This window comes from Gadus macrocephalus, chromosome 21 (assembly GCF_031168955.1).
Source record: "Gadus macrocephalus chromosome 21, ASM3116895v1".
NCBI lineage: Eukaryota > Metazoa > Chordata > Actinopteri > Gadiformes > Gadidae > Gadus > Gadus macrocephalus.
Window position 1 is genome coordinate 14,265,810 of NC_082402.1, and position 12,500 is coordinate 14,278,309.

At 52.2% G+C, this 12,500-nt stretch overlaps 1 protein-coding gene across 2 annotated transcripts in view; it reads right to left on the reverse strand.

The window, feature by feature from the left end:
* hivep2a (HIVEP zinc finger 2a) overlaps positions 1-12,500 on the reverse strand; it is a 25,187-nt gene that overhangs the window by 8,523 nt on the left and 4,164 nt on the right. The window contains exons 1-9 of one of the 2 annotated variants that reach the window (XM_060042228.1): positions 11,119-12,059; positions 10,866-10,946; positions 9,419-10,736; positions 7,249-9,161; positions 6,719-6,991; positions 6,066-6,234; positions 5,770-5,848; positions 3,496-5,257; positions 2,870-3,027 (exon numbers count right to left, since the gene is read on the reverse strand). In XM_060042228.1, the coding sequence (XP_059898211.1) occupies positions 2,870-3,027; positions 3,496-5,257; positions 5,770-5,848; positions 6,066-6,234; positions 6,719-6,991; positions 7,249-9,161; positions 9,419-10,361 (5,297 nt within the window). In that variant the 5' untranslated portion in view covers positions 10,362-10,736; positions 10,866-10,946; positions 11,119-12,059. Of the gene's footprint in view, positions 1-2,869; positions 3,028-3,495; positions 5,258-5,769; positions 5,849-6,065; positions 6,235-6,718; positions 6,992-7,248; positions 9,162-9,418; positions 10,737-10,865; positions 10,947-11,118; positions 12,060-12,500 lie in introns of those variants that run through there. The other variant, XM_060042229.1, reaches the window with a different exon arrangement.

A 12,500-nucleotide genomic window follows, 5' to 3' on the forward strand; every position in this document is an offset into this window, starting at 1 on the left:
ACCTGAGTGGCTGTGGTCTGCCAGAGGGCCGCGGGGGCCGTGGGGGTCCGCGCGGCTCTACGGTGATGTAGCGGCTGTCTCAGGTACATCAAAGCATCCCCCGTCGGACGAGAGCAGTTTGGCCCGCGACTCGAACCACGAGAGCGGCGAATACCTCTGGACGTACGTTTAGACGTTTACACAGCTGCGAGCCGTTAAGAAAATAAATTATGACGAGAAAATTTGGCTTGGTTGTTTTTTTTTCTTCATTTTCTTTGACACACAGCACACGGTAAGATCATAAAGCCGGCTTGTGTTTCAGAAAATTGTGAATTTTTGGGACACCAGAGAGAAATAAAATTGGTAATGTATATTCTTGTTAACCTTCATAGACTGTGTTGGGTTGGGGAGCTTGTCTGGTTTCAAGAAGATGGTGGTTACGTGTGTGTGTGTGTGTGTGTGTGTGTGTGTGTGTGTGTGTGTGTGTGTGTGTGTGTGTGTGTGTGTGTGTGTGCGTGTGTGTGTGTGTGTGTGTGTGTGTGTGTGTGTGTGTGTGTGTCTGTCTGTCTGTCTGTCTGTATGTCTGACCTATTTTCTAAGGTCTATCCAGTAATTGCTTTTAAATTTTCCTTTGGGAACAAAAAACAATGTTGACAGCTTAACCGTGTGCTTCATCTGGGAACTATGTGTTTGCGTGTGGGAACGTGCGTGTGTCTACAAGTGTGTGTGTATGGGAGGACATACATCAGTGTATGTGTCAGTGTGTTTGGCTGTATTATGCCTGTGTGTGTGTGTGTGTGTGTGTGTGTGTGTGTGTGTGTGTGTGTGTGTGTGTGTGTGTGTGTGTGTGTGTGTGTGTGTGTGTGTGTGTGTGTGTGTGTGTGTGTGTGTGTGTGTGTGTGTGTGTGTGATCATGTGTATTTATATGACTATTGTGTGTTAGTGAAGTACAGTAAACCTTGTGATTCGCACACTAATCGAGGAGCCTATTGTAATGTAGCGTAGATAAGCATATTGTAATATAGCGTAGGTAAGTGTAGTTTAGTGTAGCTTTGCTAAGCCTAGCATAGATTATTATAGCGTAGCAGAAATGCTGAAAAAAATTGTTGAGTTAGGTGTTGCTCAAGGATAGGACAGTTATAAGGTACTAGACATTACGACAGGCTTTGTATGAACTGTCTGTACTTTAAGACTATTTGAATGTTTGGTGTCGTCACAACGGCTCTTTCCGTATGTGACCCACTTTTGTCACTTTGAAATCGTAAGAATATGTCTTCAATAAATCAAATCTTATGCATCACATTATTAAATAAACAAGTAGTGTGCCGTTCTATATTCATACATCAAGATTCAATGTAAAAAAATTATATTGATGTCATTCCTGTGGTGCTGAATAAAAAGCAGATAAAGCCAGAGAAACCGTACCAATGTAAATGTTGGTTTTAGTCTTACAAGTCAGACTTTAGATCTGTAGTCTAAAGTCTGAAAGCAGAGGAGCTCAAATCTGGGTGAACAGGGTGTTTCACTTTCTTTCGCTTCATATATTTGTTTAGACCAATGATGGTGCCGAAGGCGGGGAACTGTAAGCGTGTAATTGGCTACCAGGGAACATGGACTTGGCCATAGCTAGTATATTTGTCCGGGTGGGAAGGCAAGATACTACCAGACCATAACGTCATTAGAAAAAGTGTCTGCAAAGGATTAGTATGAACACTGTACACTCATTTATATAAACTTTTTCAGCATCCAATATTTTCCAGTTCCTCTGTAGTAGAATACCACCATAACGAAACAGCAGTGGTGGGCTCTCAGGGCCAGCAAGGCCTTCTCTGCTGGCCTAAACACTATCAGAATCACTGACTTATGTTTTAATATATCTTTTTTCCCATGATTGTGTATTAAATTATTTCAAATAGTCTATTCTCTTCATTTCATAGATTTTCTCTTGGTTGCGCTGCTTCCACTAGTGCATGTTTATGTTAGAGCTTTAATCCAATCATATTTCAGCCATCATGTGTTACCAGGGTCAAAGAAATCTGCCTTGACGCCCTCAGAATCGATAGTGCTGGCATCTGTAGCTTAAAGTAAGTGGCAATGACGCTGTTGCTTTAACCAATCAGATTTCGAGGCCATCTAGCAGGCGTCCAGTGACATCGGCATTTTCATGTCCTTTGATGGGATGGTCAGAGAGGTACTAGTCAGAGCCAGCAAAGCTTTGAAAGCTACCGGCACAAACTAAAATAAAGCGAGTATTAAAAAAATTAATAAATCAAGCGATTCCCTGAAGCGAGTTAAAACTTACTCCAGAAACATGACTGGATGGACTTGACTTTCAGCATTAGCCTCCATGGCGATAAAAAAGGGACTTATTGTTGGAAGTGAAACGCACAGATAAACTGTACAACAGAGTAATCAAACTCTTCTTGAGGAAAGAAAGGAGGATTGACTTTGAGTAATGCATTTTATTTCAACGTTTTAATATTTTTGTAATTTAATTCAGTTAATATTGATGTTTCTTTTAGGGATGATGCATGTATGGCAGCTGTGGCTACAGTGAAAATAGACCTGTTGAATTGTCCTAATTGGATTTCTTGCTTTAGTAATGGCATTCTTTCTTGCTCCATGAGATACCTGTCCGTAACGCCCTGTTGTACTGCATTTCTGTGTAATGTTGATGGTTTCTATAGCCGAGGAGTCATAATGATGGCATTAAGAGGTCGATTAGTTCATGTAGGACACCAGTGAAGCCCTGGGTGTGAAATCCATGGCCCGCCACTGCGAAACAGAGAGGCGTGACTACACCCCATTCTGGTTTTAGTTTCTCCCCCCAGAAGTTGGGCTGTACAAGAGTAGGGCTACTGGATCACAGGCGGATGTCGGTTTAACTCACCCGCCCTCGAAGATCTTGATGCGGGTGTGTTCTACAGGGATGGGTTTGGTGGAGACCTCCTTCTCGCTCTGCTCCTCCTTGGATCTCTCCCGGGACACCACCCCCTTCATCTTCCTCACCAGCTTACACACCTCCACCGGCATCAGCTCTGGTTTCAACTGGAAGAGGTGAGAGTAGAAAGGGAGGAGAGGAGAGGAGAGGAGAGGAGAGGAGAGGAGAGGAGAGGAGAGGAGAGGAGAGGAGAGGATGGAGAGGAGAGGAGATAATGTAGAGGAGAGAAGAGGAGAGGATGGAGAGAGGTAATGAGAGGAGAGGAGAGGGGAGGAGTGGATGTAGATGTGGAAAAAAGGAGATGAGTGATGAGGATGAGGATATTTGAGATGTTTGAGGAGGGTTTTTTTCAGCAGAAGGTTCAACTACTAATGTCAAAAGCACCTACTGCTGCTTTGGAAACTCTGACAGTAATTGAATAAAACATGATGCAGTGAAATGCGATTTGATGTGAGGATGATTGACGATGCGATCTGATGTAATGTTCCACAGAGTATAAGCTAATCCAATGTAACCTTCCAAAGAGTACAGGCTAATCGAATGCGTTGTTCCACGGGGCGCAGCGCACGCCGTACCTGGTCGAAGCGCAGCCTCCAGGACACGGAGGACACAAGCTTGCCCGAGCTGGGCGGGCCCATGGCGGCCGTGCTGTAGGTCTGGGCCCCCCGCCTCTGGCTGGACCGCAGCAGCGCCAGCGCCGCCTTGGTGCTGAGGCCCAGCGGGTTGGGGTTGTAGGCGCTCACGCACCACGAGGCGTACGCCGACGCCCGCGGCGACTCCGCCTCCCCGCTGCTGGGCTTGGTGTAGTTGAGGAAGCACCAGCTGACGGCGGTGGCCGTGCGCAGGCTGGGGAACTGGAGGAGCCGCTGGACCTCGGCCGCCAGCGAGGGCGAGCGCGGCGCGTGCCGCGCCAGCGGCCCCGCCGCCGCGGGGGGGCCCGCGTCGGCGGCCGGCGTGGGCCCGGTGGGCTCCCCGTCGTCGGCCTCGTCGTTGGACAGCGAGGCCATGGACTGGGGGCTGCCGCAGCGCTCGGGGCTGGAGGAGGCCGGGTCCACGTCCAGGGCCTCGGGGGAGTCGCGGCCGCCCGCCGGGGGCCCCGGCGCGGCGTCGGTGACGATCTGGAGCGGCGGCGTGAAGCTCTCGGCGGGGGGGATGTCGGGGAGGTGGGGCGCCGAGGAGCGCACCGGGACGGAGATCTTGGCGGGCGGGGACGAGGTCATCCTCTCCGGCGGCTCGTCCGCGGAGCCCTCGCTCTTCAGCCGCGGGGGGCCGGCGGCCGCGGGGCCCCCGGCCCCGCTCAGCTCCACGGCGCTCATGTCGCGGACGATCTGGCCGTACATGCGCTCCTCCTTCACGCGCTTCTGCTGCTTGGTCTGGAAGAAGAGCTCCGAGGAGCCGGTGGGGGACAGCATGCGCTTGCTGCCGCCTATCCCGGCGCCCGACGCGTCCGTGGTGGACACCGTGCCCGTCGTCAGCGACAACGGGATGCCCGTGGTGAGCCGTTGCCCCGGCGACGCGTCGCAGGAGGAGGAGAGCGGGTGTTGCCGCAGCAACGCGGCCGCCGCGCCCGCCATGTCGGGCTGACCCAGGAAGTTGAACAGGTTGAAGCCTGTCCCGCTGATCCCCCCCGAGATCCCGCCGGTCGCCTGGGCGACGGCGACGGCGACGCCCACGGCACTGCCGGTGGTGCTGGTGCCTCCCAACCTGATGAGCCCCTGTCCGCCTCCTCCTCCCCCGCTGTGATTGGTCAGCAGCTGGCTGACACTGGTGTACGTCACGCTGCCATAGGACGGCACGTGGGTGGGCACCCGCACCGGCACCAGAACGCCCTGCGCCGTCGCCTGGAAACCCGTCAGCGCTGCTTGGGTGGCGAAGACCGGCTGGACCTGCTGGAGCAGTGTAGGACCGGAGGAGAAGGGGGAGGAGGAGGTGGAGGAGGAGGAGCTGGAGAGCTTAGGGGACAGCGAGCGGAACAGCTGTTGTTGTTGTTGTTGTTGTTGTTGTTGTTGTTGTTGTTGTTGTTGTTGTTGTTGTTGTTGTTGTTGTTGTTGGTGTTGGTGTTGCGTGGGGTTGTGTGAGGACGCTCGCGACGCTGAGTAAACCTGGGGGGGGTTGCAGCCGTCCGATTGGCTGTCGGCCGCGGTCCGGCTGTGGGGATTAGGATACTGCTGTGGCGCCTGGAAGCCGTGGTGCAGGCGGGGCCGCTGGGCGGGGGCCCCCTCCGGGGCCCAGAAGGGCGGGCCCGAGGGCTGGTGGGCCTGGTAGGTCGCGACCTCTTGACCTTGGGGGTCCGAGTCCATGGAGGAGCCCTGCTTCTGCAGGCGGTGGTGGGAGGACCTGTGAGGCCAGAGGGGTAATGCAGTGAGGTAATACAGCATGTGAGGTAATGCAGCATGTCCCTGGAGCAGAACACCTTCCAATGGCATGTCAATAGAAAACAGAGTGGATCTTGATTACAACTTTATTAACAATTTAGCGTCAAGTTCTAGCAGCCGCAGTAGGAGAACATTTTGAAGTTTGTGATTCTGTTTGAGGTTCAAGTACAATTCAAATAACAGTCTGTGCTAAAAATATAAGGAATAGTAGCTCAACAGGAAATGAGTTATGACAATAGTGGAAGGTGCCGAGAGGATGAAATGAGAGCAGCTTGCGTAACAGCTTTGGTGGAAGAGAAGTGGAGGAGAACAATTGATTTATTTTCATGATAACGCATTGAGAGCCAACTTTTGTTCTTTTGGGAATAGCTACAAAAATAACATTTTTGGGAAAGCAGGAAACCATAGGAACCAAGGCTCAATCAACTGACACCTGAGAACAGAGGAGCACCAACGGAGCTACTAAATGCTCACCTCTGATTGGTTGGGCCGTCCTGAAGGCTGTCCTCACTGATGCTCTTCTGCAAGAGGTGCTGATGGAGGGAGGCCAGGCCTGCAATACAACATCTACTATTAACACAACAACCACTACTATCAACAAGACACCATATGATATATAACAACACAACAACCACTACCATTAACAAGGTACCATATAATGTATCATATATGGCGACGCAACAATCACTACTTTTAGCAAGATACCATATATGCATGAAACAGAGCACACAACAACACAACCACCACACAATAGGAGAGCTTCATCTCACCACCACTACCGACTGAGGTCCTTTTGATCTTGTTGACCAGCTCGGCGCTGGTCTGACCCGGTCCCCCCTGACCCGGCCAGAACCCGTGGTCCGACGTATCCGGTCTGACCGAGGACTCCCCTGGCCCGGGCTCCGGTGGGCCCGCCTCCGGGTACACGCTGAGTGACGCCTGTCAATCACAAAAACAAAGGGTTCCATACATGATTAAAGTAGCTCACTAACAAACTCATTATAGCCTGTGTTGCTATTTAATTTAGTTGTGGATTTGATTTAATTTATCTAAAGACAGTAAATTAATTAAATTTATTTTAATAATGTCTGTAGAACCATCAACAATGGCCTTGAAGAGCACCAGCTACTGACTTCCTAACTGTAGCTAGCGAGTGTGTAGCTTATAGAATAGCATTTACATTTACTTTAATCCAATTACTTTTGTCAGAAAAAGAGGAGCAATATATTGCTGTCGGTACACTATACTTTACAACATCAGAAACAAAGTATCTCTCATGCGTTTCCAGGGAGATTCCCACTGTTTTTCCTGTAAAGAACAGCTGTGGCTAGACAGTTTACACCGTTTCAAAAAAAATAATATATATTCTTCCATTAATTTTGCCGAACTTTATATCATGTAAAAAAATAAAAGTCCCGGATACCTGTCGGACAAGATAGCCTCGTCGTCGCTCCTTCATGGCGGACGCACTGCTGTACATCTCCCCCTGCCTGGACCCCGGCGAAAGACTCCCGTAGTCGAAGGACTTGCTGCGCATTTCAGGGAACTCCGTGGCGAGAGCACAGGGCGCCTGCTCCGACGAAGACCTCCTCATCTCCCTCTGCTGGTGGTGGCTGGAGTGGCCGCTGCCCGGCACCGTCAGGAACTCCGACTGCTTGCTAGCGGTACCCGTACCGCAGCAGCTTGAAGCGTCCTCCTGCTCGGACAAGTAAACCATGCTTAGTGCGTTAACGGCCCATTAGGACAATGATTATCCAACTGTAACCGCACCTTAGTGTATTCACAAACTGTTCTAAATTAATATCGGGATTTCAGGTCGAACCTGATGCTAGCAAAGTTTATCAATGTGTAACCTTGGAACACAAAGATGAAGTGGTAGTAGTTTCTGCCTCAAGAAAGATTACACTTTATCTGTAGAACTGACGTGTTACAACAATGCCCTGACTAGACTACCTGCTTTGTCGGCGACCCAGACTTAAGGTTCTCCTCTCGTTCGAACGACATGGAGAAAGAGGAGTAGTAGGAGAGGTTGCTCTCCTGGCTGGGGCTGCGGGAGAGGCTGGTGCAGGTGGACTCGAAGCTGGACTCCCCTGACGAGTGATCCATGTCCGCCAGGCGCAGACGCTTCTTCTTCGGCGGCAGCTTCTCGGAGGGCATCTGGGACAGCGTGTCGCTCCTCTGGGGCAGTTGGAACTCCTCCACCACGTGTGGCAGCTGCTGCTGCTGCTTCTCCTGCCTCTCGGGCTCGCTGGCCAGCAAGGCCTCCGCCTCCTTGTCGGGCTTGTCCGGCTCCTCCGTCACCCTGATCTCGGGGACTTGGATGTTGGGCTGCCGCACCAGCTTGTGGGGGATGTGGTAGGGCTGTCCGGGAGAGGCTGTCGTGCTCGGGGACGAGGAGACGGAGGCGAGGTCGCTGTCGCTCAGCAGTTGCTGCTCCATGCTCTCCGTCCGCTGCATGGTGGACTCGGGGCTCAGGGCGTCCTCAAAGATGTCGGGGTCCGACTGCTCCGAGTACTGGCTGCACAGGGCCTTCTCCGCGGGGTGATAGGCCAGCTGATCAAAGGACTCAGACTTCTCGAAGGAGTTGGGTCGGCTCAGGGAGTTGGTGTGCTGGATGACTGATATGACGTTGGCCACCGCCTTTCTGCCCTCCGAGTCCGGGAGAAGCACCATGTCATCAGAGCACATGCTGGCACAGGTGTCGAAGCTGTCCGATTGACTGTGTGCGCTGTATAGAGAGCCCTTCCCTGTAGGGGTGCCCCTGGATCCGTCCATGCTCCCGTGTTTGGAGTCATAGTCCCCGATCATCTCCACCGAGCCACTGCAACTGCTGTCACACTGGCCGGGGCTGTCCTCCTCATCGCCGACACTCTTCTGCTTCCTCCTCTTCCTCGTGGCGTTCTCCGCCATCCCGACTTTCGTCCCATAGGGACTGTAGGCGATGTGCTCTGGGAGGCCCGGGCTACGCTCCCCCATCTTGGGGCCCATTGCGATGAGCACGTTTTTGGGCACGTGGCCGTACACCTCGGCCTCTACCGCGTGGGCCTCGTGGTGGGTGAGCTCGAAGGCCGCCTGCCTCTGGAGTCTGCGCAGGCCGGCCGGGTAGAACACGTCGTCCGACGTCATCATCTCGTCGAAGGACTGGCTGCCCTGGATCCGGGTCGGCACGCTGAGGTTGGTCGGAGAGGACGTTGGCATGGAGTTGCTCCGAGTAAGGGTCGCCGAGTCAGAGGGAGGTTCCAGAAGCCCCGTGCTGCTCTGGCAGGGGCCGGTCGCATACTGCTTGGGGTCTCCAGAGATTCCTCCGTCCCCCTTATAAAAGTCCTCCGCTATCCTCCCCATCTCCAGAACAGCGCCAGACTTCTTGAGGCAAGCCTGACTACTGGGATCCACCTGAGCCACGCCACCGGCCATGGACACCGTGATGGACTGTCCGGATCGAGAGGTGGGCCCATGGTGAGTCCGTCCAAAGATGATCTCCTCGTACGACTTGCTGTTGGTGTTGGGCGGGCTGATCTGCTGCTCCGCGCTCTCCGAGCGGGAGAAGTATCCGGAGTCGGTGCTGCCCTTGCTGTGGGGGCTGAGGAGGTTTTGGGTCTGGGACTGGGTCGAGTCCGGCTCCTGGCCTTGCTTCAGCCTCAAGGCCAGCCGCTGTTTGATGGTTGGAGAGTCCTCCGCAGGGTTTCCCAGGGCCTCAGCCTGGGAGCCGGGCATGTGGTGCGGGGGACCCTTCATATCAGGGAAGGAAGGGCACTCCATCGCTGGAGAGGGGACTCCTCCTGGCCTAGGGACTATCAGGATGGGCACCTTCATGGAGCCCATGGACATCTGTTCCGCTGAATCAGCATAGGCAGGTTCCACCCCACCTAGGCATAGAGGAGGAGACGATGTCGGGGGAATTAGAGAAGGAAGAAAGTAGACGATCATAACAAAGGGAAGAAGAAACACATATTTTTTACTTTCTTAGCCAAAGAAGCAAATCAAAACCAAAGGCTTTTTCGCTTATAAGCAAAACTTTGTGTTTGTTGTTTTGAATTCTTATGGCTAGATTTATCTGAAAATAACATGCCAATCACAAATTGGAAGGCCATTAATTATTGAGCTTCTTTAAAAAACAAATCACCTGCTCTTTTGTCAGATACGAAGGAGATCTTTGGCCCGGGGTTCTCCTTCTCCATCAGCATTGTGGAGCCCTCCAATCCTTCCTCATCCGTGTCCGTGCTCTGCTCGCCGTCCGATTGGACGTCGCCGGCCAGGTCCAGATCCCCCCCACGGCCCACCAGTCCCATCTCCGAGAACGGCACCAGGCCGGCCTTGATGGCGTGAGCGTGGGACTTGCGGTGCTTGTAAAGGTTGCTCTTTGTTTTGAAGGAGAACCCGCAGGGCACACAGGGGTAGGGTCTCTCCCCCGTGTGCGAGCGGATGTGCTTCTTCAAGACGCTGGGCTTGGCGCAGGCCCGGCCGCAGTAGTGGCAGATGTACTTACCGGGCTTTTTGGGCTTCTGGTCCTTCTTGCCATAGCCCTCATCGCCGGGATCCAGGCTCGACTGGGAATACTGTCCGAAGGAACTTGGCAAACTGGGGGATTTCTGCCGAGGGAACCTCCCTCCCGCTGCCCTGTGCGGGTGTCCCAGGTTCCCTGCGGGGTAAAGTTCGTCTGAGGGCAGCTGACCGGCAAAGGGCCAGGCGTGGGGCTCCAGGCCCGGTTGGGGTTTGGCCCCCGAGTGGAAGCGCTCCGCCTGGGGGTGCTGGGGGTATGGCTGACCGAGCTGGTAGGAGAAACCCCTGGGAAACCCCTGAGGAAACGTACCCTGGGGTTCCCGTGACGGCGGAAGCAGTTTCCCTGGGATGCCGGACGACGGGTACTTCTGCTGCGTCCCGGAGGCCGAACCAGGGCCCTCGTCGCAGGGCTGGCCCTCACGGGAAGAGTTCCGCGAGGCATCGGGGCTGGAGTAAGTGCTTCTTTTGGAGGAGGCGGTAGGCTCCGACGCCCACCCCCTCTGTAAGGGAGCCTTCTCCTTTTTTATGCATTTCTGTCCGACAACAGTTGATTCGTGAGACTCCATTTCACCCGATGATTTGATTGGCGGTGGAAGGTGGGGTCGGTGGAGCGGGTGAGCGGGGGATATGTGTTGGGAAGGATGGAAATTATGGGATTTGAAAAGGCAGTGGGGCTGCCAGGCTTGACAGCGTGTGGCTTACAGGGGTGACCCGCGGATCTCAGAAAAACAGTATGTGTTGAGCCATGTCTGTGGCGTAGCAGATGGCTAATCCAGGATTGATACAGGAAGTTGAAATTGGTGAGAAGGGGTGCGGGGTTTTGGAATAAAGCATCAGAACAGTTTTTTCCTGTCTGCCATTTTGTAAACACGGTGGGATTGCAGGGTTGTTGCTCTCCGTCCAGTTCATCCAGGAGCTGAAGAGTCCTCGAGAAGACAAGACTGGTAAGAGAAAAAAAAAAGTTATTAATGAATGAAAGAATGCATGAGTTAATTTAACGAAAGCATAACAATGATTATCATTATGATGAGAGATCAACATGAATGAAGACCTTAGCCGAAAGAGTTTACCGTCAAAAGCTCAATCCTCTTCAGTAAAAAGTGCTTGTAGATGTTCCTCTTAAAGCTTCCACTGGCATCTGGTTGTGGATCCTACAGCACAAAGAAAGAAAGGGGTTACAAGTTACAACACAACACAGAGTGTGACACATCAAAACCACTTGTGCGACGTTAACATGGATGCAAGGTCCCTCTCGACACAGACGACTCCTGCCTCTTGGAAAACAAATCGAGTGTGTGTTGAACGGAAAACACCACTAACTACCTGCGACTCACGAGGCCTGCGTGGAACATTTTCATCACAGAAGAACTGGTACAACATCCCTGAGACCAACGCTGAGCTGGGTGTCATCTGGTGTCTCCAGCTGAAGTTTGAATTTGACTGTTTGGGTGAAGTTTTCTCACTAGTAGGTGGAATGCACACAAACTAACACACACACACTGACACACACACACAACTTCCTCCTCGCGGGTGTGAGTCACCGGTGTGCGGCAGAGTCGCGCTGTTCTTTTAAAGACACAAAGGGAGTATAAATAGACGACCGCGGATGACGTAGGTCTGCATGTGTGTGTGCGTGTGTGTGTGTGTGTGTGTGGGGGCGTCCCAAAAGGCAAGAGTCAAACACAAGCACCACCTGTCAGCACCACCCATCAGCGCCACCCAGCTCCTACCTCTGACCAGCGACACCCTGAGTTCTACGTCTGGGGATCAGTATGCACACACACACACACACACACACACACACACACACACACACACACACACACACACACACATACACTTTATACAGACATTCACGCACAGATACTCATCACGGACACACAATACACATTCACTTGCACACAGTTCCACACACAACTCAAGACATGACAAATTCTAAATTAAATGACATTCAGTGATAGAGACAAACACACACCCACATACACATACTACAACTGCACCAAAAAGTGTTTAGATTGTGGGTTGCAAAAGGGAGGTACATTTTCTGTGTGTGTGTGTGTGTGTGTGTGTGTGTGTGTGTGTGTGTGTGTGTGTGTGTGGGTGTGTGTGTGTGTGTGTGTGTGTTTGTGTGTGTTTCCAATGTTCAACGTTTCCTTAACACCTGACAGAAACCAGGGTGCAGTCAAACAGAGAATTATGCTCTCTCTCTCTCTCTCTCTCTCTCTCTCTCTCTCTCTCTCTCTCTCTCTCTCTCTCTCTCTCTCTCTCTCTCTCTCTCTCTCTCAAATACACACACACAGACACACATACATACAGACACACACACACACACACACACACACACTGACAAACACACACACACACAGACACACTGCTGAAGTTGCATAATTCTTTCCTCCATGTTCTAATTTCGAGTTTTCTATTCTCTTGTGGGCTTATATTGCAACATATAGACACACACGCACACATACACACAACCACACATATACAAATGCCACACACACATACCCACGCACACACACACACACACACACACACACACACACACACACACACACACTGGGTCATCTTGTAGTCGAGCAGGCCTCTGACGGCGGTGTCTGGGGAACTAGCTGGTCTAAAAATAGACCAGCTGTATTTTTAGCACTGCGTACGTTAACTTTAGGCTAGCTTGTTTTTTTGTTCAACTATACACACACAAACAC